At 42.6% G+C, this 25,365-nt stretch overlaps 1 protein-coding gene across 6 annotated transcripts in view; it reads left to right on the top strand.

Moving 5' to 3' along the window:
• Nucleotides 1-25,365, top strand: part of tenm2a (teneurin transmembrane protein 2a) — a 236,984-nt gene that overhangs the window by 126,538 nt on the left and 85,081 nt on the right. For 5 of the 6 annotated variants that reach the window (XM_019884312.1, XM_019884310.1, XM_019884311.1 and 2 more), the window contains one exon: nt 23,008-23,214. The exons of the other annotated variant lie outside the window; for it this stretch is intronic. In XM_019884312.1, the coding sequence (XP_019739871.1) occupies nt 23,008-23,214 (207 nt within the window). The remainder of the gene's footprint in view (nt 1-23,007; nt 23,215-25,365) is intronic. 6 annotated transcript variants of the gene reach the window in all.

Here is a 25,365-nt window from a genome sequence, read left to right as displayed (position 1 = left end):
ACAGTACAGCTCACTGCCTCTGATTATTCCCATCACTGTGTTGAGATTTCACCCCTCCCTCATCATCTCCCCGAATTAATCAGTGTGGAGCCATCAGCCATTCCAGACATCCGTCTGTCTATTTGACTGCACTAACCCCATATGGGAGGCATTGCCATCAGTGTGTGGCCAGACTGTCCTCCGCAGCTATCGATACCTTATGATGATCCCGAGTCATGCAACGGGCATATGTGTGCTTCCCAGCTAGTTGATTATGTGTGCCCGTCTGTTTTATTCTGAAAATGACGGCCAGCTGAACGTGTTGTGACTCACTCTGTGATCCTTTAACTGGAACACTCGCAAGTCACTTTGTGAATAATTAGAAAAGAGACTTTATGTTAGTTCCGTGCCTCTGTGGGAGTGTGTCTTGGTTTGTTTTCATAGAGCTATGTCTGCATGGGTGACTCATTATTTGGTAGACTTTGAAGGTTAGTTTTTTTTTTTTTTTTCTCCCCAGTGGGGGGTCGTGAGAAGACATGACTTTGAATTTGAAAGGAAATACGAAGTAAGCTTAATGTGAGCATAAGTAAGAGTAAGAAAGTAATAGTAAATGCTGGGCCGTAGGAAGAAACACACTCAGCAACAAATTCAAGTAGCGAACAAGAAGGTAAATGGAGAAACCTGGACAAACTGGTCGAAACACACCCTGTATTATTAAGATGTTAGGCGCTACTTTGGTAGACTGGCACTAATGTGCTTGCCGTAAAAATAGGCGTAACTTCATGTTTGTGCCAACGCAAGTCTAGTCTAGCGTGTTTGAGGCATTCCGGCACATGAGTGACCTCACTACCGGCTCATCCGACAATTTGGTTACAGAAAGTAGTCTGCGTTCAGTGTAAAAACAGGCACGTTGACATTTTCGTGCCGGGGCAGTGGTCTTGCTCAAAATGTTTCTGAATTTGGTAGACACGCTCAGCCTCAGTAGACTAGATTTAGATTTTAGACTCACAGAAAGTAGGTCTAAATTGAAGCACAGATGGTCTAATGCCATTTTCGTGTGATTGATCAAGGAGCAGGCAGATAAACTCGGTGCGCCGTGGATGTGGAAGTTGGGCGTCATGGTATTTCATTTATAAATATGCCAACAGCGTGGGACAGTCCCTCTGAATCATTGTAGAAATTAATTCATTGAGCAAATTAAAATCATGAGCATCTGAAATATTTTAATAGACCCTCCGTCACTATTGCGGAGGTAGGGCGGTGAACGATCAGGGATGCAAGACGATCTCTAATTCACCAGGTCACTTGCAAGGCTGACCTCATCATCAGCAAGGAAAAAGCTTGAAGTTTACTTGCCGATATCACTGACCCCAGCAAGACTAGTTCTGTTTCCACCCTGTCAAGCACGGGGTGCTCGGGGGTACTGTGCTCTGACCGCCCTGATTTTGTGGCAAATGAGGGTTGCCACTAGGATTTGCCAGTATCTCCAAAGGCGAAAACACCATTGCGCCCAATGGTACTGGAGCAAAGTCTAGCAAAATACCACAACAAAAGAAACTTCACCCACAGTTAGACTGAGCTTTGCGCTAGACTTGCGCTCAGAATAAAAATAAGGCCTGTTGTGGCCATGTATATGTGAAGTAACCAGGCACAGTAGTGATCAAGCTCCTACGGTGCTATTCCGGCCTTCCGGAACTGCAGGAAAGTTATTGAGGACAAAAACAGCATGAAATGAGGTTGGAGAAAGGGAACAGGGAAAGAAAGGAGAAAAAGGTCAGCTTTGGGTTTACTCTCCATCTGTGTGCTTGCATTTATTTATTTATTTGACATGGGGGGGTCTTCATGAGATGATTTTAAGAGCGCTGCCACAAATCCTGCTGCTTTGAGAACATATTAAAATAAATTCAGTTTTAAAATGTTTTGTTTTCTTTTCTTCAGATAGACAAGACTTACTTCGAATTCAATCATATGAAAGTTTAATTATATTAATCAGTTTGAGATCATTTACTCCACACCTAGTATCTAGCATTTTTTTTATGTTACACCTAACCCAAATGACCCTTATAAGGATTGCATAGACTCTGCTGGTATATAGACCTCGTGTACATGAAAAGCTGGCAAACTCTCAACGGCAAACTCTTGCACCATTTCCGTCAGTGGCCTGAGCACTTGTATTCCTGCAGGTGGTTGCTCCTCAGCCTGTCAGTTTGATGGCCCGTTGATGATCATTCTTGACACAGGCACGCCACAGGGATCCCCAGGGGCCCCTAGAGGGCCACCGACTTTTCTTCTGGATGACATCACTGACTTGCTGTGACCCTGAAGGTGGGACATCCCTATCTGCAGGAAGTATTTAACTTAAGTGAGCAGAGCGATGGACATTGTTAGAAGCCCAAACATGCAGGAAGAAGTGTAACCTGTTAATATCTTTACAATAATGGATAGTTCATTTTCGTGAAATCTGTGTGGTGACTGGTTGTGACTGTGTTTTGAGTTCAGTCCTTGATATTGTCAGTTGCTTTGGTCTTTTATATTGTTTTTATGGGGTTTGATTGGGCATGGCCTGACGTCTTTCAATATTTAAGCTCGAGTTGCTCAGTGACACGTTGTCAGAACGTCAAGCTTTCTGCGATGCCTTCGACATCCAGCCCTGCTCTCTGTTGTTACTTTGTATTTTTGTATGTAAAGGCTTTCTATTTTTCCACTTCACTGTCTGCTTCTGGGTCCAAATTGTGCTCTTCAAGTCATAGTATATTCTGACTTGTCATGGTCCCAGCAGACTCAGACACAATTTCCCCACACTCAGGAAGCACTGCTCGGCACACATGAGCAACTCCTGGGGGAGATTATGGAATCTATTCCCAGCCTTTCCACCACCATCAACACGATGGCCATCCAGCCAAGATCCAGCGCTTTGCCGCAGACGTCACCACCTGCTCCAGCCCATCCCTCCACCTCCAATCAGGAAGTGATCATGTTACCGGCCGCTGCTTCGCCAACATTCCATCACTTGAGCATTATTTGGGAAAAGTAGTAGGTCGTGGAATTCCTGCTGAACTGTTCCTTTGTCTTCGAGCAGCAACCGAGCATGTGTTTGGACAATTGTAGTAAATTGGCCTATATAAACTGGCTTTTGGGAAGACCAGGGAGGCCAATTCATTGCAGGCTGCGCAGAGTCTTTGCATTTTTTTTGGAGAAACTACATGTATTTCATGAGCAAGTGCCCACTCCGACCAAAGACTCCCTGTGCGACAACAGGAGCCAGTCTCTGGACTCACCCCGACCAGCAAGTGTCATTGATGGAAGACCCCGAGGGACTGTAACTTACCAGACTGTTTCCCTTTGCCTCACCCATTCCTGTTCCAGTGGCACACGTCCTGTGGCTGCCATCAGTCCCTGTTCCAGCAGCGCACGTCCTGTGGCCGCCACCCAACTCGGCTTTGGTGGTGCAAGCCCTGTGACCGCTACATGATTCAACTCCCACCGGCGCAAGCCCAGCAGCCGCCAGTCTCTGTTTCTGTGGCGCATAACTCACAGCTGCCACCAGTCCCTGTTCCTGCGATAGATGTCACACGGCCACCACCCGGCTCTGCTTCGGCAACGCAAGCCCGAGCAGCTGCACAATCCTGCTCCAGCGGCATACATCTATCAGCTGCGATCCAACCCAGCACCGGTGGCATAAACCCTGCAGCTGCCCTTCCCTCAAGTATGGCCTCCTGAATGGTGATTTAAAGACCCGTGCGCTCGCCCTTCGGGCTGCCCGACGGACTCTTCCTGCTTTTTCCCCTTTCACCTCTAGCCCCCTCCGCCCTCCGACCAAATGGCCCCAAGAAACGTTTCTGGGTCTCAAGGTCCCTCACCCTTGACTTTTCTTTTCTCTGGGAGTTTTCGCACAAGCCGGGTAGGTCACCAGGTAGTGCCCCTTGAATGGGAGGTACTGTTCTGACTGGTTGTGACTGGATTTTTGGTTGGGTCTATCATTTTGTCAGTACCTATGGTCATTTGTTTTGTCATTTTGGTTTTTTTGATCACGTAGGATTGGGTATGGCCCGATGGCTCTCAGTATTTAAGCCTGATATGCGTCAAGCTTTCTTTGATGCCTTCTGCATCCAGACCTGCTCTCTGTTTTCACTTTGCATTTTTGAACAAATTTTGTACAATTTTGTACCACTTCCGTATCCTGTCTGCTAATGGGTCTAAATTCTGCTCCTCATATGACAATCTGAAGTCATACATTTTCCTTACTGTACTACTTGACTGCATCATGTAGCATATATATGTATGGCAGTCCATTGAAGCCCATTTAATTTTCAGGTCATTTACATTTTCCTCGCTTGCAGTTCCTCTTTAAAAAAAAAAAAAAAAAAAAACATACTCCGAAGCTTTCACTCAGTACTCTAACTTTTTACTTGAAGCATTAAATCATCACATATGTAATTCTATAATTGCATATCTTCCACCAGAAGCATCTGGTGTTCAACAAACCTTTGCACTTACCCTGCCTGGATCACTGTTTGGGGTGGTTTGCGGGTTGGGAAGATAGTGGCACAGATGTACTGTAGATTATGTGTGATTAATGATATCTGGAAGACAGTAGATTATTCCTCCCTGTATTTATGATGTTGGCGGAAGAGCCTTTTTCTCCTGTGGTGATTATAGCTGGAGGGCCCTACAGGTTGATTACACCTATGTTTATGTGCATTGTGCATATTTAGGACACATCAGTGAGATGGATGTGCCTTGTGCGTTATAAAGAAGCAGTATAATGAGATTCCCAATTTTCTCTCTTTGAATGATATTTTGCATTAAAAATGTAAATTAAAAAGTTCACCCTCACCACACATGGACTACGCTCTCCTCATCACCGTGTCCACGATTTTCTGCATGACTCGCTTGTGAAAGTGGGATGGGAGCATGTTGCTCTGTGTGTATGTGCATTTGCCAGTGTGTCCATTTGTCCATCTCACTATGTCTGCACTGTAACTGATTGTGATCGCATTACCATCGGATTTTCTTTCAGGGAGGGCAGCAGGACCTAGACAGCAAAATGGGATCAGTGGAAGAAACTCATCTCCCGTTCCCAGACACCTTACATTCCAGTCTCTCGCTCACTCACGCACGCACACGCACGCACACGCACACACACACACACACACACATACACACACACACACACACACACACACACACACACACACAAAGTGAATGTATCCTGCATCACTCAGCATTAGTCATTAGGTGTGAGAGATGGACAAAGACAGAGCAAGTGGAAACTGAAAAGTAGGTTGTATCACAGAACCAGAGAGAATCAAACGCATTCCAGCAGAATCAATGGTGAGAACTGTGAATTGATCAAATGTTTGCTGGAAGAGTTAAGACCATGGGATGAGATGAAAGTCAGATTAGCATGGATACAAGCTCCAACCATGTTCCTTGGAAGAGGCTCATAAATAGAGAGATTGTTTTCTTTTCATTGTGACCAGGTGCTCTATTTTCACCAGATCCCCCAGGTAGGGAAGAGCCCCACCATTGAGGGTGCTGTCGGTGACTGTTAAAATGTTGTACTGAATCCTAAAACAGAGAACCATGCAAGGACAACATAATGGAAATGGTGTGGCTTAACCTAGGCACAAAAAACCCCAGAAACTGCCGTCTTATCTAATTGGAGATAGTCAAATCAAGCTTTCTTGAGACAGATGAAAAGACAATTGCAAGATTCAAAATGATCTGGTTCAGAATGAGTTGGACCCAAGTTTAGAAATATTTTGGAGGTGCAAAAATTACAAATTGGTTTCAACTGTTCACCAAAAGCATGGCCCAATTGAATATGACCCCAGTGTTACTTATGATGGGGTGCACATTTTTAGAAAGTGACTCTAAGTAGAATATCATTTTTGGAGCCGAGCCGTCAGGAGCAACAATGAATCCCTCAGTTTCAGCGAATTCAACTGAAGTGAGGTTTGAGCCATCCAGCCCTTGATTGTAGCCAGGAAATCATGCAGTGCATGTACAAAGTGTTTTATATGTTCTACGCCGGTTAAAAGAAAAAAAAAAAGATGGAGGTCATTTGCATACGAAGCGGTATGAGATTTGTTGAGATTAGACGATGTCTTTGAAAGGGACCATGTAGAGTGTAAAATGGATCGGCCATAAAACTGACCGTTAGGGACACTGCAGGTCAGGGGAAGAAACTGACTGATAGGGCCCACCAACCACCGAAAAATACTTTTTTGACAGGCTAAAATAACTTTTGTCCTGTGAACCCATATGCCCTCATCACACCTGAGTTCTGTTTTAGTTAACTTTATAACACGATCAGTCAATATGTGCATGCGTGGGAGATGAGCCAGTCATTTCAAAAGAATTGTGTCCTGTACACACCTGTTAGGTTGCTTTAACACTGACAATATTTTTGATCCTCCTGCTTTCCTACACTATCATTCCAAAACCACAGGTAATGACACCTTAAATTCTACCTGCACATGTGGGTGGTGACATTTCTTGTGTTCTACCACAGATATCATCTTTTCTGTCTTTGAACCTTTTGTTCTTGCCTCAAACCATCATTATCCCTTTGTTGGGGGGGAAACTGCCTCACAAAGCCGAGAGAATTGCTCCTAATTCATCTCCTTTTCCATCCATCCATGTTTTCATCTCATTCTTTATTCAGCTGTTTCCCCCTCTCCATCTGGCGCCTCTCTAACTTTTTTGTTCTCATTTGTGTCATCATTCACTTCTTTTCATTCTCCCCCTCTTCCTCATCTTCCTGCCCTCTCTTTGTGACTGTCATAGCTGCACACGACACACTCATTTGCGCTGTAGTCTATAGCTAGGAGCCCTCTCGCTGAGATAGATGCCTGCCTATGAAAGATATTTGTTTCCTTTACTGTCACACCGCAATAATCAGCCGCTCTAACGTAATCAACACATTGCCCTTGCAGTAAATACAGCTGAGCAAGTGAATCAGCTCATATTTGTATGGGCATGTGAGCTTGGATTGGTAAACGTGAAGGCTGTAGGGCTCAATGTCTTTGTGCCTGCCACGATTTGCGTGTGTCCTGCATGTACCTGCAAGCAATCTTCTTTTTTTTTTTTTTTTTTTTTTTTTTTTTTGCTGGTGGAGGTTGTGGGGTTACAAATGGTGGCACATGTGAATGTGCACTCTAATGCACGGGTTTGTCATGTGACAGATGGAGAGATGATTCTTGTTGAAAAATCTATTTTTTTTTAACGGATTACAGTTAATTAGCCAACTTTCAGTTCCCAATGCTGTAATTGGGCCCATTTCTCTCTGGTTCCTCCAGCTGGCATCACCCATCCGCTGTGGAGAAAGAAGAGGAGGAGGAGCATGCAAGTCAGGCAATGAGGGAGGCGGGGGTACATTACATGTCTGTAGGGCTCTGTGGAGTGCTCGTGAACGTACCCCATGGGGCTAAGAACCACTTGAGCTGGGGAGGGAGACAAAGAAGTATTAACACAAAGATAATGACGAAAGGAAGGCTGATGGGAATAAAAATGCAAAAGAATGTGCAAAGATGTGGGCGGGGAGGATGTGCAGAAAATGACAGAAAAAGTGACAGAAATGTTGAAGGATGAGAGGGCAGGTGGTGAAATCATAAAATGAATATACCACATAGCAGCCGTTTCCAGATTAAGCACAAGAAGACTACCTTCAAAGTTCATCTTGTAACTTTGGCGCAAGAGCTTCTTGCTCTTTCCCAGTGTTTTCTTCTTCCCTGAATCAGGCCGATAAACCAAGAAATGCCTCGGATGATGTTTAAAGAAAACAAGAGTGCGGAGGCTGGCTGAGAATATACCGGCATATAAAAAACAATGAGGGGTGGCAGAATGGGTGGGAGGCGCTGAGACGCAGAGAAAGAGTGATGAAAGAGGGAAACAGGCCCTCTCTTGGTACTGCAGCATGATGATCAGTAGATTCTAATGAAGGTGCAGATGTCCCACTGGAGTTGTGACACCCCCGGGAATGGCAATTAATGTGCTGAAGATGGATACAGCCACACAGACTGGGTGGGACACACATTCAGGAATTCCATTTAGAGAACATGTACAATAGTCCCGCTTGCCATGGTTGGATTAAAGAAAGTGCAAGTAATATGGCACATTCAGCCTTACTGCACATACCATCAGAGCGTTTAATGTAAATGGCTGCTAGAGAGTCGTATTATAGCCCATTATTCCTTATGGGCAACAGACAGAACAGCAGAGAGTTCAAGTGATTGCTTCCATTGTGCATGTAACCAGCAACACGCTTCTAATATTTTCCCTTGGCTTCACAACACAATGAAATCTGACTTGCTTGGCTATGTTGGTATATAGTTCATCCGTCCACCCTTTGTGCCTGTGTGTATCTGCAACGCAGTTGCCACACCGGCCCTGTGTTCGTGATGCTATTGATATTTTTTCTTCCAGATGATGCATTGGCGGGAGAGATTTGGGATATAAGAGGAACTTGGCTGTAAGAGCCTGTGGCCATAGCAGCATCTTTGCGCACACATCTGAACTTTTTTTACCGTATTTTCCACACTATAAGGCCCTTCAGAGTATAAGGCGTACCTTCAATGAATGGCCTATTTTAAAACAGTTTTCATATAGAGGGTGCAACACATTATAAGACGCATAGAATAGAAGCCACAATAGTGGCTGCTGTTGCATTATGCGTCCACTAGATGGTGCTATAGTAAAGTGAATACAATACAATACAGCTTTATTTCTACAAAGCTTTCACAACCGCTGCAGCTGTAACAAAGCACTTTACAGACCATTTAAAATACTACATCCAAGAAATCAGAATATTGATCCATATATAAGGCGCGTCGGATTATAAGGCGCACGGTTGGCTATTGAGAAAATTGAATGCTTTTAGGTGCGCCTTATAGTGCGGAAAGTACGGTAGATTGTTCCTATGTGTGCATGCATGACTGCTCCATCCTTTAATAAGTTGTCTATCAATGCAGTGAAATAAATATGTTATCCGAAAGGGGACTGAAATATTTAGTTGTGCCTTTCCGTAGTCTTCAAAAACACCTTGACCAGAAGTCATACGGTGACGTTCTTTTTGTCTCATTCATCTTTTTATGACATGTTTTTCTTTTCCTTGGATTCACAGAACTAACTACAAAAGCACTTTGACTCAAGTCGTTTAAGAATGTTCATCAATGTGGCCATACATTGCTATTTATTAAAAAAAAAAGCTCCCTTCAAATCAAATTAATCATGCAGACACATGCACATCGTGATAGTGGCGTGTCTGGCAGTCAAGGTGCTATCTGTTTTAGTTAAAGAGGAAGTGTCTTAGTTACCTCTAGGTTAATGATCCTCATTAATATGTGCTAATATACCCCAGGTCATGCAGTAATTAAACATCTCATTCAACACTCTCATCTTAAATTGATTGACTTGGATTTTGCCCTACAAAAATCAGTATTTCTTATTTGTCTTCCAGCTATGCAGTATAATTCAAAGGGAGCAAAGGGTGCAGTAGTTTGGAGTGGGACTAATGTCAAATGGTGAACATTTTGACGGTGCTGGCTGTCCCTCCGCTTGACTGGACCTGGTGCAATAGGTTTTCCAGGTCGTGCCTTGGAGAGTTGCATCACATTTGCGAGAGAGTGTTTGTGTAAAAGTGGCACACAAATACACACTCTGGTGTACATGTGGATGCACAACGGCATGTGAAGTCCATCAGCATGGGAACCTATGTATTCCTCTGAGTCCTCTGGTGTCTGCTGATGCAAGCTGAGCTAATTGTAAGGTTGAATGACAATTTCAGCAAAATGAAAACATAAGTTGGTAGGTAGGTAGGTAGGTGGGTAGGTAGGTTAAAAAAAGATGTCTTGATGAATAGATAGAATGGGTGGTTTTACGTAAAATAGGTTGATGGAAAGAAAATCGATAGATGCTAAGTAAGTGTGATGGATGTAATAGGGACACTGTAAAAAACACAATTGTGTCTTTTTGGGGGGGTGAGGGGCTCTAAAACAGTCATTTAATTTTAAACAGCTTTAAAATATAAAATATTGACATTTATGTTAGTTGCTGAGTTATTTTTCCTTATATATTTAAATTGGGGGGAGGGGGCACAGTGGGCGACCGGTTTGCACCTCACAGTGCAGAGGTGCAGGGTTCGATTCAAGCAACGTCCTTCCTGTGTCGAGTTTGCATGTTCTCTCCATGCCCGTGTGGGTTTTCTCCAGGTACTCCAATTTCATCCCACTGTCCAAAAACATGCATGGCAGGTTAATGGAACATTCCAAATTGTGTGAGTGTGTGTGCGAATGATTGTTTGGCTATGTGTGCCTTGAAATTGGCTGGACACCAGTTCAGGGTGTACCCCACCTACTGCCCGATGACAGCTTGGATAGGCTCCAACACGCCCGCGACCCTTGTCAGGAGAAGGGGATTAAAAAAAGACAGATATGTCAACTCTTGTTTCTTTGTTGCAAAATGCCGGAAAGCCTATTCTCACGACAGCAAAATTTTAAATATCTAGTTGAAGTGCCCAACTTAAAATAGCATTAACATTTGTTGTCTTGAAATTTTTAGTTCACGCAACCTTTTTTGATGAGTACAGTATTTTTTTAATGTATGTATGTATGTATGTATGTATCTATTTATTTATTTAAATCAAGAATGTATGTCACTAAAGATGATCATAAATGGATGTGTGGATTCATGTACAAATCAAAAAAATAGTTGGATGCACAGATGTTAGAATGTATTGTGCTTTACATACCGTAGCTGATGTGTGATAGATTCTCACTCAGGTTTCAGCTTCACACTGTCCATAGTCACCGATCGGACAGGCTCCAGTCCAGGTGACCCCCCGATAGTATAGCAGTATAGAAAATGCATGGAAGTATCTATGTTATTAAGTATGGAAGGCTGGACGGTGGAAAAACTGGTGGACAGACAGATGACAAACATCTTTCTGTTTGCTACATCAACAAAAAGATCGACAGATAGACAGTATTTGCTGACATGGCTCTCAGAGGCTTGTCACTCAGTGCTTCCCCATCACAAACATGCAGATTTTCAACTCAGCCATCCATGGCCAGAGTAGCTCTTACCTCAGAGGGCATCCACATGCATAGTAAACTTCACTCACCTCCCATCACACTCACATCGTCACAAACATACAAGGATGGAGGTACGCATGTTTTGGCCCCAGCTCAAGTGCAATGCGGAACATGCAACACATGTTTTGCATACATCGCATGCCATTCTGGTTAAACTGGTAATCTGCATGGAATTAACTTCGGATTCACCGTGGCAGCAGCTCAAATTACACCCCCCAAGTAATGAAGAGCTCAAGGTACAGGATTTGTCTGAAAAAAAAAGCATAACATTTGCAATAACATTCCAGAAAATCCAATCCTCTAAATCCACAGTGAAACAAACTGGGAAATAAATTGGGAGTGTAATATAATAAAATGGTGATAATGAAGGCCTGTGGAAGTAATCTGGAAAGCAATTAAACTGACTAAACCAATTAAAAGTTAGTCAAAAGTCAAATCTGTAACACAATTTCACTTTTATGGTGTTTGTTTAGATCGATGAAGAGTCAATTCAGGCTAATTTGCTTTTGAATATCTACACATTAGCCAGGAATGTGATTAAAAGTTGCAATTATTGCATTATTATATGAGCGGATGTTATCAATTTGAAGAGACTCTATTAATTCGGTAATGACTGTATTTAAATGTGTACTTCATCATTTTGAGCCATCCCGTTTGGAAGAGCAGGTGGATCCCAGAGAGGATCTTGAATCTTGAAAAGGGAGCTCTGTGTCCCAGACAAACACACGCACGGGTGTCTCTAGATAATAAATGACACAGACAACAAGGCAGAAGCACATCTGGAATACAAAAGTCAGAGTCATTTCGTCCAAGCTACTCACTTAAAGAGACACAGTTCGGATGAAAGCTAGTTCGACTAAATATATTTGACTGTTTTTTTTTCTCCGTGTCTCTTATGAGTCTGTCGTTCCTAAAAATAGACGGAACATCAAAGAGCTGCAGCCTTTTTTTTTTTTTTCCGGCTGCAGAACAATCTTCATCCTGAGGCTCCAAAATACAGCTTGCACATGCTGATCACAGTGCCTCCATTTTTGGGTGCATTCTTATTAATTGTCGGTGAAAATATTGCTGACTGGGCCACACATACCAACTTCACATTATGTCGCATGTAATCTTTACTGAAATGGAATTCATTCCGGATTTTGGAGCAACATACAATTCTTATTTCACCTGCACTAGGACGCTATGTCCCGAGTCTGTGTATAGGCAAACAAAGAATCTTAGTGCTCCCTCCTTCATTTTCTCACTCTTTCTTTCATGCTTCTTTATGCCCTTCCGGAACGGTCCTTATGATTTTCCGCTGTCTTAAGTTTTTACCATTTGTTAGAACAAATCCATTGTTATATTGACCACAATATTTTCAGTTGCCAATAATTTGATTGGATCGGCTCGTGTTGATATCCAGAAAATCATATTTGGTGTTTGTTTTCCCCAGATAATAAAAACTGGGGGCAGTATGTAGGCGGTGTTTCAGCCACAAACTTGTGTTTATGTTTCCCTATTAATTTGTGAGACTTATTTGGTATGCATTTGATTTTTAATGGCATCCTGTTCCTGGCTGAATAGACAGAATAGCTGATTGCTGGTAATAAAAACTCTGCTACCGACATTAGCCTGTGTCTTAATAAAGATGCGCTTGCAATCCTATATCTGGGCACTGGATTTCTGAGTCTCTTAGGAATTGTAAAAGCCAGGTTTATTTTTTGTTGTGTCTTTTTGGTTTTTTTTTTAAATCTGCCCAAGAGAAGTGTTGTTTTTCTCACATGGCCCTTTAGGAGGCTTAATTTTCTTCTTAATGATGTTGGTAATAATAGTATGTAATATATGTTTTTGTTACTTCGTAACTACATGAAAAGGGCAATACACACACACACACACACACACAGACACACACACACACACACACACACACACACACACACACACGATATAAAAATAAAAAAAAAAAAATTGACATGCGCATAACTACCACCCCACCCCACCACCACCACAAAAATCATCACTTTGAAGGGCCACCATTTGCTGCCATCACGGCTGCAAATCATTTTGGATCAGGGTCTGTAAGCTTGTCGCATCTTGCCACCGTGATTTTCGCACATTCATGATGACCTCAAAATGCACCCACCGCAAGTTGAACTCGGAAGCTCTTCTAATGTTAACTTAGATGTCTGTCTTCCTCTCTGATTAATTCCCTCCTTTTTCTGTTCCGTGGGCAAGCACTCTCGAGGCAGGTTAGTTGTGGAATCAAATTATTTCCATTTGAATAATGATGGATTTGATGGTATTCCTGTGAATCATCAAAGATTTGTTTTTATTGTTCCTATTTTAACCCAACTTTGGCTTACCTACAAATGTGTTCCTTTAATTGTTTGCGGAATTCTTTGGCCTTCATGTTTGTGCTAAGTTAGCGGTGCCTCTTGTTTTGTTGGTGCAGCCTGTGGGGCCTTGCAGTAGAGGTGTGTGTATACTGATAATTGAACACTTAGATTGCAATATATTTTATATAAGTGCAATATATTTTATTAGTTGTGACTTTTGAATGTAACTGGTTGCATCAGATCTTTTTAACAGCATCATAACAAAGCAAAGGCAGGTGAATACCTATGGGTGGTCCTCAGAAAGTAGGGTCCAACATGATGTCAAACAGTGACCCACTTCAGTATTTTCTTCCCTTTGCTATCAGCAGATTTTTACAGTTTACTATATTGTACACCTGATGCATACTGACTTACATTTGTGCTGTTGTTTGTGTGTGAATGTAGTTTGAGCGTAGACTTCCCCTTCCTGACATGCCAACACACCAATGTAATTCAGAGCCTTATATATATATATATATATATATATATATATATATATACATACACACACACACACATACACACACACACACACACACACACACACACACACACACACGCTGTTAAATCATGCGTGGTTGTTTTTATCTTAATAAAGGTGAAAAAGTTGTAATTTAACTCTTGTTGTGCATGAGTAACTTGTGTATGCCCATTAATGGTCCATATCTGCCATGAACAATGGTACCAACACTGCACATTTTGTACACAAATAGGTTGTTCTAAAGTAGGCAAAAAATGAGACTGTTTAGCTTGCAGTACCACCGTTCCTTGCATTGCTAGATTCAGCAGCATCAAAAAAGAATTTATTGCTGTAACCTTTTTGATTCTGCAACCTCCGACAGATACAGACTAACACGTGTTCCCATCAAAATCAAAATGTAAGACAGCATTCCTAAACCTGCAGGCGTGTTCGCCAGGGTGCTATGTGCTGCCTTCATAATTGCACAACAACTCCACAAACATGGCAGAAATTCCATTGCACGGATGACTTAAAGCACCATTTCAAAATGACGGTTTGTTACATTATTTACAAAACATTTATTATGACATTTAAATTCTCAAATCATCTGTTTTCGACTCATTTAGAGTGCCTCACCTTGTATACAGAACAGGCTCGAGTGACTGATCCATGCAGTGTCATTTTTTTAGGACTAACAACTGTATTAAAAAAAAAGAAAATTGAGTTTCCATGTGGGAATGAACAGTTTCCTAAATCCTTGTGATCGTATGCCTGCCTGATTTTTAAACATTTTTTATTGCATGTAGTTGGAGGCATATTGAACTCAGTAACGTCGCTGTACATACGAAGTGGCAGCGCTCGCACACCCATACACACATATATAGATGATTATCTCTTGCAAATCCTTTGAGTCTGTAAAGAGCATGTTTAGAAGTAAAGGAAGGCTGAGAGAATGACTGTCTTTTTCTCCGCGCCTGGATGTGTTAAGGTTTCTCTGTGTACGACATGCACACGCATGTGCACTTACAGGGGAAGGCGAATCTTCTTGCACCCATGCCTGTGGCTGCATTTTTATGGAAAGAGGAGGCTATTTATTTTGACTGCATCCAATAAGGGTCCAAAGCAATAATCCATAACAATTCCATAAATCCACAGCAGCAGAAACAACATATATGTAATTTATATGGTAATGCATCCTTCAGGGTTGCCCCAAGTTAGGGAGGGGACATCTGACAGTGGACAGTGTGAATGTGTTCTAGCATCCTAATATGTAGCCTTGAAAACACACAAGCACTTGCTCGTCTCAGTACCAAGAAGGCATCTCTCAATTAGCAGATGCAGAGAGGTGCCGGGTTGTGTTTGTGTAGCTAGGTTAAAAGGTTGAGTGTTTTGATTATTTTTCTTATCTTGTGACTTTGCTCTTCTCCTCTCAAGATAAAAGCACTGCCACTTGAACAGAACATCACAAGCAGAATTTACGTGCCTTCAATTGCTCTGATTGTAGAATGCTCATGGACACCTTATGTATAGTTATCATTTATCTGCGGTCTTGTGATAGTTGATATTAGAAGTACTTTTTACACTTAATGGGGGGAAAAAAACTCAGAAAAAGTCGTGAGATGAAATCGTTCAGTTTAATTACAAAGCAAATGACTCAGGATTTTCTGGACGTCTCCAAATTATATTTTCAGATAATAATTACGATCAGTCATTATTCCCTTTTAATCTAAAGCATCCTTATATCTACAACAGGTGTTGGGTTGCTGCGTTGTATCCTTCACAGATTAGTTTCAATAAAGAACCAACAAAAGCATAATTTGCAGATAAATCAACACTGAACAAAATAAACTCTATTGTGGAAACAAATAAATGATTTTTCTCTTCGTTTCATTCACATTTCACTTCAAATAACATCTGAACGACACATGCGTTTTTGAAAGGGAAAACAATACAATCAGAGAAAAGACATCAACACCATTGAAGTTGAATTGTGGGAGAGTGTGTGTGGAGTGGCTTGAAAGCCAATTAGCCAGCTAACAGATGTTGGCACTCGGCGAACAATGGAAGAGGAACATTTCAGACTACACCGTGGCTGATTTGTCTTAAACTACCGTATTTTCCACACTGTAAAGTGCTTCGGAGTATAAGGCGCACCTTCAATGAATGGCCTATTTAAACTATTTTCATATATAGGGCACACTGCATTATCAGGCACACAGAATAGAAGCTAGAATAGTGGCTGTGGTTGCGTTTTACATCCACTAGATGGAGCAACGCTAAAAGTAATACAACACAATACAGCTTTATTTAGATAGAGCCTTGCCAACCGCTGCAGCTGTAACAAAGCACACAAAACATTTAAAATACTCTGTCCACAAAGTCAGAATATTGATCTACATATAAAGTGCATGGGATTATAAGGATTTTGAGAAAATTGAATGCTTTTAGGTGTGGCTTATTGTGTGGAAAATACGGTGTCCTTAGTAGCACATTGTTGTAACAAATAAATAAATAGATAAATAAAAAAGTCCTGTTAACTCATATGACTAATGTTTAATGTTATGAAATGCAGTTTTACGTGACTTCACTGGCATTTTTTTTTCAGTTCAAATGTTGGTCATGATTTATAGTAAATTGCAATCAGAAATGAAGATGGACAGACCACATGGAATTGGCATAAAGTGACTGATTTTGTGGCCCTGTGCTTCCTTTGTTCTGATGGTGGGGCTTTGAATATGGGGTCTCGTCTTCGTGTGTCGACTTTGCAACAACCCCAGATGAAGCTCCTTTAAGGGAGCATACGCACACACACACACACACACACACACACACACACACACACACACACACCTCAGCGAACACCCAAATACTAATACATGACACACCAACCTGCACATGTGGAGGTTCGATGGGGAGCATCGGGGTGGGGGGGCATTACAGCCCAGATGCAGTTACCAGATTGACAGGTGCAATCAAAATGTAATTGGTGAACCGCATGAAAATAATTTGACCTGGCTAGTGATACATCCCAGGAGCAACTGTTGAAAAATGATGTTCTACATCTATGCAGCATTTTCCCATCCTCCTGCTTCAATTGGAAGCTTTGTCAGAACCCTCCTTCCCTGCAGTGGAACTGATTACCGAAAGAGGCTGGGGTTGTGACAGCACACATTCAGCATTTGCAAAGCTGACAGGAACCACTTATTGATCGTTGCAATGTGTGACATCCATTTGTTGCACTCAGTCACACACCAGGTGTGCATCTCGCCACACAATTAGATGTCAAGAAAAGGCATGAATAGAGGAGAAAGCAAGTGATGAAGATGCGATGGAAGAGGCAGATAACTAGAAAAATGGGCCTGTTGTGTCAGAAGCTGTATAAAGCCTTCAGATGACATCCCATACACACTGCAATGCAACATGTACAGTCTCATCTTATTTCAGCATACCCCGTTTACAACATTTTCACCCCTTTAATGTTCTCATTTCAAAGTCCCGTTTTCTCGTCAGGTGGCCCGGTGGTCAAGTGGTTAGCGCGTCGACTTCACAGTGCAGAGGTCGTGGGCTTCATCCCAGCTCCGGTTTTCATGTTCTCCCTGTGCCTGTGTGGGTTTTCCCCAGGTACTCCGGTTTCCTCCCACATTCCAAAAATAGGCATGGCAGGCTGATTGAACACTCTATATTGTCCCGAGGTGTGAGCGTGAGCGCAGATGGTTGTTTGTCTCTTTGTGCCCTGCGATTGGCTGCAAACCGGTTCAGGGTGTCCCCCGCCAACTGCCCGAAGACAGCTGGGATAGGCTCCAGCACACCCTGCAGTCCTTGTGAGCATTAAGTGGTTTCAGCTAATGGATGGATGGATGGATGGATTTCTCATCATTAATTTGCCATTTGCCGATTTTGCTTACAACAAACACCTTTATAATGTAGACTTTATTATCACGACTGAATTTTTCCCCCAGAATAGTGACAAGGCTTTTGTGACAACAGACCGCGGGAATATCACTGCTGCCGAAGCCTTGCTTACAAACTAAATGTACAGCACTGGATTCCCCTCCATTGCTTAGCAACACGACTGATCGACTCAGTAAATTGTTGTACTTCTTGCCGTAACTCACAGAGGCATGGCACGGTCCTGAGCACATGGTCTAAAAACATGTCTGGTAAACAGAAGCAAATCTCGCTGTCTGTGAAGGCTGAAATTGTCTCTCACTTTCAAAAGGGAGTTTTCCAGACATAGCCCACCTGAGACTACCAAGTGACAGTTGGCTTGGTCAGTGGCACTGGCAGTTGCCTATGTTGGATAACATTTGTCAGCTGAATGTTTTCAGAGATGACATAGGAATGCTGCAGTTGTTTGTTTCATGTCTCATAAAATCGTTTTTTCTTCCTATGCACGTACTGTATTTATAATTGACGTGTTTATACCGTATTACATGTTCATGGGTTTACATCTATAAATGATCATACTGTACTATAAATCGTAGTTTGCGGCCATTTTATTGGAAATGGTTACAACGAATTATGTCCTTCGAGGTACGTTGGAACAAAGTTTGATTGTACTGCATGCATATAGAGGCACACACACTGACTGACAGCTCCCCCTCAGTCTAACATCTGTGCTGACAGCAGCTCTAGTAATGGTTCTCCACATGTGCCAGCATAGGTGTGCCCGGTCCTCTTTTTACCCATCCTCCTATGCAGAATTCACTGGACCGTTTCCCATCCTCGTCATTATTTCCCTAATTGAAGCACAAACAGATTGACGACGACACAGCACACCAGTAGTGAAATAGGAGCATCGTCGAGAGTCAAATTATGGGATTATTTTTACAGTGTTGTCATGCGGGTGTGTAGACGTGTGGAGTCGAGGCCGGGTGGAAATATGGGGTAGATGAAGAGATGATAAACGGCTCTCGTTAGAGGGGTAATTTGTCTATCCTTTTCTGACGGGGCTCCAGCTGTTGTTCCATCCCTGCACTCTCTCCGCACCTCACCTCAGCCAGATGGGTGGACGGAGCGAGGTGGGTGGGAGGAGGTAAAGGAGGGACAGAAATAGCGACAAGGACATGGAGGAGAGGCATCACCGCAGAACGATATTAGAGGCCTGGTAATGCCACAGCATGGTTGGTGATACAACGTCCGAACCAATGTGCAACTACCCGTTATTTTAATAATCCGTTCATCTGTCAAGTATCTTGTCAATTAATTCACGAATCGGTTAAAATAAACATGTTTTAAAATGTTTCACTTTTTTCAAAAACATTCTGTGGAGTTTGCATGTTCTCCCCGTTTTTTTCTGGGTACTCCGGTTTCCTCTCACATTCCAAAAGCACACATTGCAGCTTAGTGGAATACTCAAAATTGTCCCTGGGTGTGAGTGTGAGCACGGATGGTTGTTCGACTCTGTGTGCCCTGAGATTGGCTGGCAACCAGTTCAGGGTGTACCCCGCCTACTACCCGAAGACAGTTGAGATAGGCTCCAGCATGCCACGCGACACTTATGAGGATAAGAGTATCAGAAAATGGATGGATGGATGATTCACTTACTGTTGCTGATGGTGTAGTGGTCCACTCACCAGACTTGTGTGCGGGCAGTGTGGGATCGCTTCCCACTCGTTGAGGGTGTGGGTGTGAATTGTTGTTTGTCTCTACCTGTTCCCTGCGACTGACTAGCGACCAGTTCAGGGTGTAGTCTGTCTTCCGCTCAAAGTCAGCTGAGATGGACTCCAGCAACTCCCCGCAACCCTGTTCAGTATAAAGGGTGTTGAAAATGGATGGATGGATTCATTTACTGGTTTGGTCTGTGAAATGTCAGAAAATACGCAAGAATGATAATCTTAAGTAAAAGCAGATGTTTGCAAATTTTGATTCAATACAAAATTAATCAGTCTGCTTTCATGGAGGACTACAGAAATCTGATATTTTCTGTTGAGAGGCAGAAAATGTTAAACATGGTCTTGAAATGAAATGATTTATCCATCTTCAAAATAAGCTTCCATTTATTTGATAATCGACTCGGTGTCAATTAATCAATTAATCGTTGCATTTCTACAGTGTACAAAAGTCAAGTACAATCCCGCCTGGCACTGTACTTAGAACAAAAGCCTGAGGAATCCTTGTTTCCTCCTTGGCAGTGCACATAGTTGCCATACTAATCCACACTTTGGATTTTATAATTGTGTGTCGTGGAGGAACGCATACAGATGGCCAGGGAGGCGGCTAAAAGATGGCAACGATGTGATTGTCAAGAGAACCACGTGAGCTCATTGCCAAGCTTTTGTTCTAATAACACAAACCAATTTTCACTGACCTTTCTCGGAAATGTAGCGGGCAGAAACGCCTGAGTTAAGGATGCCCCGCAGCATAATTGCTAAAGAGATTAAAGTTCCCTTAATTGCTTTTGGCCAACTATAGCATTTTTGGGGGGGTATTTTTGTAATTAAAGTGATTTAAAATATTAATAACCACCCCGGAAAATACAGAAGCTTACACAAGTGAGTTCAGGCTCATCTAATTGTGTCCACATGCATTAATAGTATGCAGAAGCAAAGCGGGCTTAGATTTGTGCTACTGCACACACACACACACACGCACACACACACACACACACACACACACACACACACACACACGCGCGCGCATACACACGCATGAACACTCATTCAGGCAGATGCTTACCACATGTTGTCACCAACTGCCTGATTAGAGGCCTTGTAAAATATGCAAATAGCTATATTCCATCTCAAACATCAATAGAAGGACGTGATTGATTTTTGGGGGGATCAATTGCTTTTTTACATAAGTAAAGGTCGCCTATTCCCTCCTTTCCTCTTCATTTGTTTTTCCTGTCTTTCTTCATCCATTCACTTTGCCTTCTCGGCGTCCTCCATTCCGTTCTCTTATATTTTTGTCAGTCCTATCTTTTCCCCACTGTTGTTTCAGTCCAATCCTGTGCTCTCCTTTAATGCGGTTGACCTCATGACCCCTGAAAAACCAACGTCCATCTCCCCTCCCCACTGCCTTGACATCAGTCTGTCACCTTCCCTCCCACCTATTCCCTCTTGTACACCACATTGTTTGCTTTATTCATTTTTTCTTTTTTTTACACAGTTTGTCCTGATGAGAGTGACCGGAAGCGCACACATGCAAACACACGTTTGCCTGTCCACACTCGCGCACACACACACACACACACACACACACACACACACACACACACACACACACACACACACACACACACACACGTGCAGACACATCGCTATATAGAAGGCAAAGCTGGTCCTCTCTCTTGGGTGCAGTTAATGCAGAGCCGAGGATCGATGCCAGCTCTGCTTTCCATGACACGCGGCTCCAAGATGGGGCAGTTTGGGCGATAGGACAGAGGAGAGGCATCGCTCCGACTCCTCTTCGATCAGATATATCTCTATAAAGCCGTGATGGCACCTGCATTGATTAAATGCACCTCACATTGATGAGACTTTGTCCAACTGCGCTGTTTGATGATACCTTGCGCTATTTCATGGCACAATATTGCACATGGAGGGGAGGGGGGGAAAATCTCCATTTTAAATCAGTCAACGCACTGTAATTGGAAGGTCCACTTTTGAAATATAAAACTTTCTATGCGTGAGGATAATTACTAGAGGCAGGACTCTATGGCGACTCTGCGGTACCCAAGGGCATGTCATTACCATTGAGCTCCTGCCGCAATCATGACGCACATCAATGTCTTTGTTTCAAAGAAATACTGATGGAGGAAAATATATTTTGGGATACTGATTTAGGCTAAAAGAGGTAAAAAAACAATTTCATCCTCACAATTTAGCGAAAGAAGCGAGGTACACCCTGAAGTGACTGCCAGCCCATCGCAAGGCTCCTGTCGAGAGACAAGGCCTAGACAATCACCCTCACACCCGTGGCCATTTTTATTCATAGAATCCTGCTTCTTTCTTCAAGGTCTACCTGTAGAAAAAGTGAAAGTGACAAACCAAGGTCATTCTTCACTAGAACTTGTCTGTTGTGTTAACAAAAGATGAATGGTTCAAAATGTGACAAGCTAAAAACAAACTAACAGGTTTGTGCTTTCTTTTTACCATGCTCACATATTCCTGAGAAAGCTGTTGGGTTTTTTTTTTGTTTTGTTTTTGAAAGCTGTTAAAAAAAAAAAAAAAAACTCATTTGGAGCCAAAGGCTACAATTTTGATTTTAAATTCCAGAGAAAATAAATAATTATCTTTGTGGCACTGCGTCTCTGTGTGACTATTTAATTAGCGGTGATAATAACCTGAGTTCTTTAGTGGATTAGCTGAAGTCGATGGCCTCATTCTAACAATGTTGTTGATTGATTGAGCTACAAATATGGCAGACATAATTACTCTATATTTTGAGCTGACTCTAATTAGAATTTATTAGATTTGTCTTTGTCCTTGATTTGCAAACCTTTGGAGAGTAGAACAACTTTCTCTCCGTCCCTCTTTTGTCTCTCTGGTGTACGGGACAGCCTGATTGTGTCCACATGTCCCAATGGTTCTGGCTATTTAAAGAGTGGCTGTTCTCGGGTCGTACCCAAGTAGAGAATGAGGCTACAACAGGGTCCAAATGAAACGGAAACGGCATCATCCCATTCGGTGAGAAGAAAACAGAACGTTCTCTCTTTGGTAAATGAAAAGATGATGGCAGAAGTCAAGAAGAGCACGCATCTGTCGTCAAATAAAAGACAAGTTCCAATTTTGCTAAATTGCACAGACAGCACGGGTTGATTTGTCATGCATCCATTTTGCACGGCTGAACAGAGACTAATCTCAAAAGTTCAAAGTGTCCTTGCCTGACGTCCAGCGAGGCTGATTGTTTTACATTTATTCATACAGATTGTGAGTTTTTGTTTGCTTTCTCACCGTGTGAACCATTTTAATTTGCGCTTCCAAAATAGTCCTTTGAGAACTTTTTTATCTCACACTCAAGCACATTGTGTCGATGATTTGTATAAATACGTGACTCTGCACCAATGTTTGGATGTTGGCAACCCGGAACAGGCCAACTACATCACTGTCAGTCATCACCATCGGTTTTGTCTAACTTTCACCATTCGTCTTTGTCTCCTTCCATCCTCCAGGTCGCCCAATGCCTCCAACCTCTTCCTCTTCCCTGCTCCCTCCTTCCCATCCGTCCTCCTCGTCCGCCCCACACCATCCCTCCCCTGGCCCGTCTCCGCCCATCAGGGAGTGTCAGGTTCCCCTTCTGGAGAAAAACTCCACCCATTCTCACCTGGAGCCCCACCCAGATGATTCATACTTGCTCCGGGCCCAGCCGTCCTCCACCGGTAAGAAATCTACCGACTCATCCACACCTTCATTCTTTAAATGTATGAAGACATTCGTGCCATCCATCACCGTTTTGCATTCGGTCATTACGTGTGTGACATTTGCTGTTCTGTTTTAGATGGCGGATGATCAGTGGCTTTACATTGTCTTTTTAATCATTTACAGTCTGATATAGAAACAGTGACAAATACATTTTCAAAGTTAAATTCTAAAATTGTTGTATCCGCTCTGTTAAACCATCTGAGGTCCACAATGGACTGCAATTATGTGAAGCAGTGCTGAAATTGTCCTGAAAGATCTTTTGGCCTATTTTTTGTGAGCAAATTGCTCCAGTTATCGAAACTGCAGCTCCTTCCACAGATGTTCAATAGAATTTCGACCCGGGCTCATTTAAGGCCGCCTGAGAATAGTCCAAAGTTTTGGACCATGATATATATTTTTTTGCTTTTTAACAGAGGGGCACTAATTGCGTAAGTGGGGGAAAACTGGTGGATGTTTCATTTTCATTCATTTTTATACATTTTTGAAAGCCAACACATTCCGTATTTGATCAGGATAAATAATAACTCATACAAGAAAACTTTGACGCAGATTTTGGTCAAACTTTCCACCTGTTTCTTTGAAGCAACTAGTTTTTCTGCCATTGAGGAGCTATCATTGTAAAGGTATTTTATGAAAGTATGCAGGTGTATATACACTCCGCCATTAATAATTCTGCACAAAGTAAACTGTAAGCGGGTGATGGATTTAAAAAGCAGGAGACTGTGTGTTACAAAAGAAAAGTAAATTCGTTTCCCCAACATGTGCGCTCTCTGTTGTCACTTGAAATTCTCTTGGTGGTAGTTACAGGCCCTGTGTGCTGGTATCAGCACATTGCAGCTATTTATTTTCCTCATTTGAACACACACAACTGCAATGATGTGCATCAGCATACACATTTGTCTCAACAATTAGTTACTGTGGGCCAACTATATCTATCTTAGTGTGTCCCCCCCCCCCGCCCCCTCTCTCCACCCTTGTTTCTCCTCTCCTCTGTGCCTCTGCACTTGTAATCAGCAGATATATTTAGCAGAGGTCTGATGGGAGGGAAAGGGAAAGTCCTAATGTGATTTTTGGTGGAATACAATCTATTGTTAATGGCGTTAGGCTCTCCTTTGATCCAGTATAAATCTTCATTAGGGAAGGCCCGGGTCCCAGGTTCAAGAAGAACGTGATTAGGAGGCTTTTAAAATGACGTTACATCAGCCTTCTAATTGGTTTACTGTTTGCTGGGGCAACATCAATCATTAGCCCAGTAACCGCGCAGCAAATAAATTCACTCTGCCACCGACACCCTAATGGCAGACTCTGGCAAAGAGGGAAAGTGAGGCTCATAGGCACACTTTCTCAATCTCTTGCTCTTGTTCATATACACCCACACTTTGTGTTCGAGGGGCCTCTTTCAAATCTCGGCTGAGCTTATAATCATAGAGGCAGCAAACAAGGGCGGAAAACTTATGAAGTTCTTTCGTGAAACTTCCTCTGCGGAAGCAAGAAAAGACTGAATTTTAAAAAAGGGAAAAAGTACAAATGGATTTAGAGTAACCGGGATGGAATCAAGGTACAGGAGTCAAAGAAACAAGAAATAGGGGCCAATGTAGATGACAAAGGCTATTTCTGAGAGCTGCTCAATACAGTAATTCAAAAAGCGGGCTCGCGGCGTCTAAAAATAAGTTTAGAGTGGCAGCCTAGTACTTCCCTGGCATGTCGAAGGACATGTAAATAGTGGCAATTGAATAAAATACCCCACATGTGACTGCATGTCTGTCTGCATGAATGAGGGCCTGTGTGACCATATGCGTGTTGGATGTGGTGGCGTATCGAGAGTGGACGCTGAGAAGGAAATGAGTCTGACCAGGCCAAGCAGAAAGTGACCACTGTGAGATAATCCTGCAGGAAGCTGCATGCTGTTTACATGCATGCATGTCCCTGGGCGCATGTGTGTGTGTGTGTGTGTGTGTGTGTGTGTGTGTGTGTGTGTGTGTTGTCCCAAAAGCTGATGGTTATTACATGAAGGCGTGTGTGTGTGTGTGTGTGTGTGTGTGTGTGTGTGTGTGTGTGTGTGTGTGTTGGCAAAGTAGTCTCCCATTACCAAAGCTAACAGGTGGACA

The sequence above is a fragment of the Hippocampus comes genome, unplaced genomic scaffold (assembly GCF_001891065.2).
Source record: "Hippocampus comes isolate QL1 unplaced genomic scaffold, H_comes_QL1_v1.1 scaffold156, whole genome shotgun sequence".
NCBI lineage: Eukaryota > Metazoa > Chordata > Actinopteri > Syngnathiformes > Syngnathidae > Hippocampus > Hippocampus comes.
The sequence above is the reverse complement of the archived record's forward strand: the minus strand, read 5'-3'. Positions and strand labels throughout refer to the sequence as shown.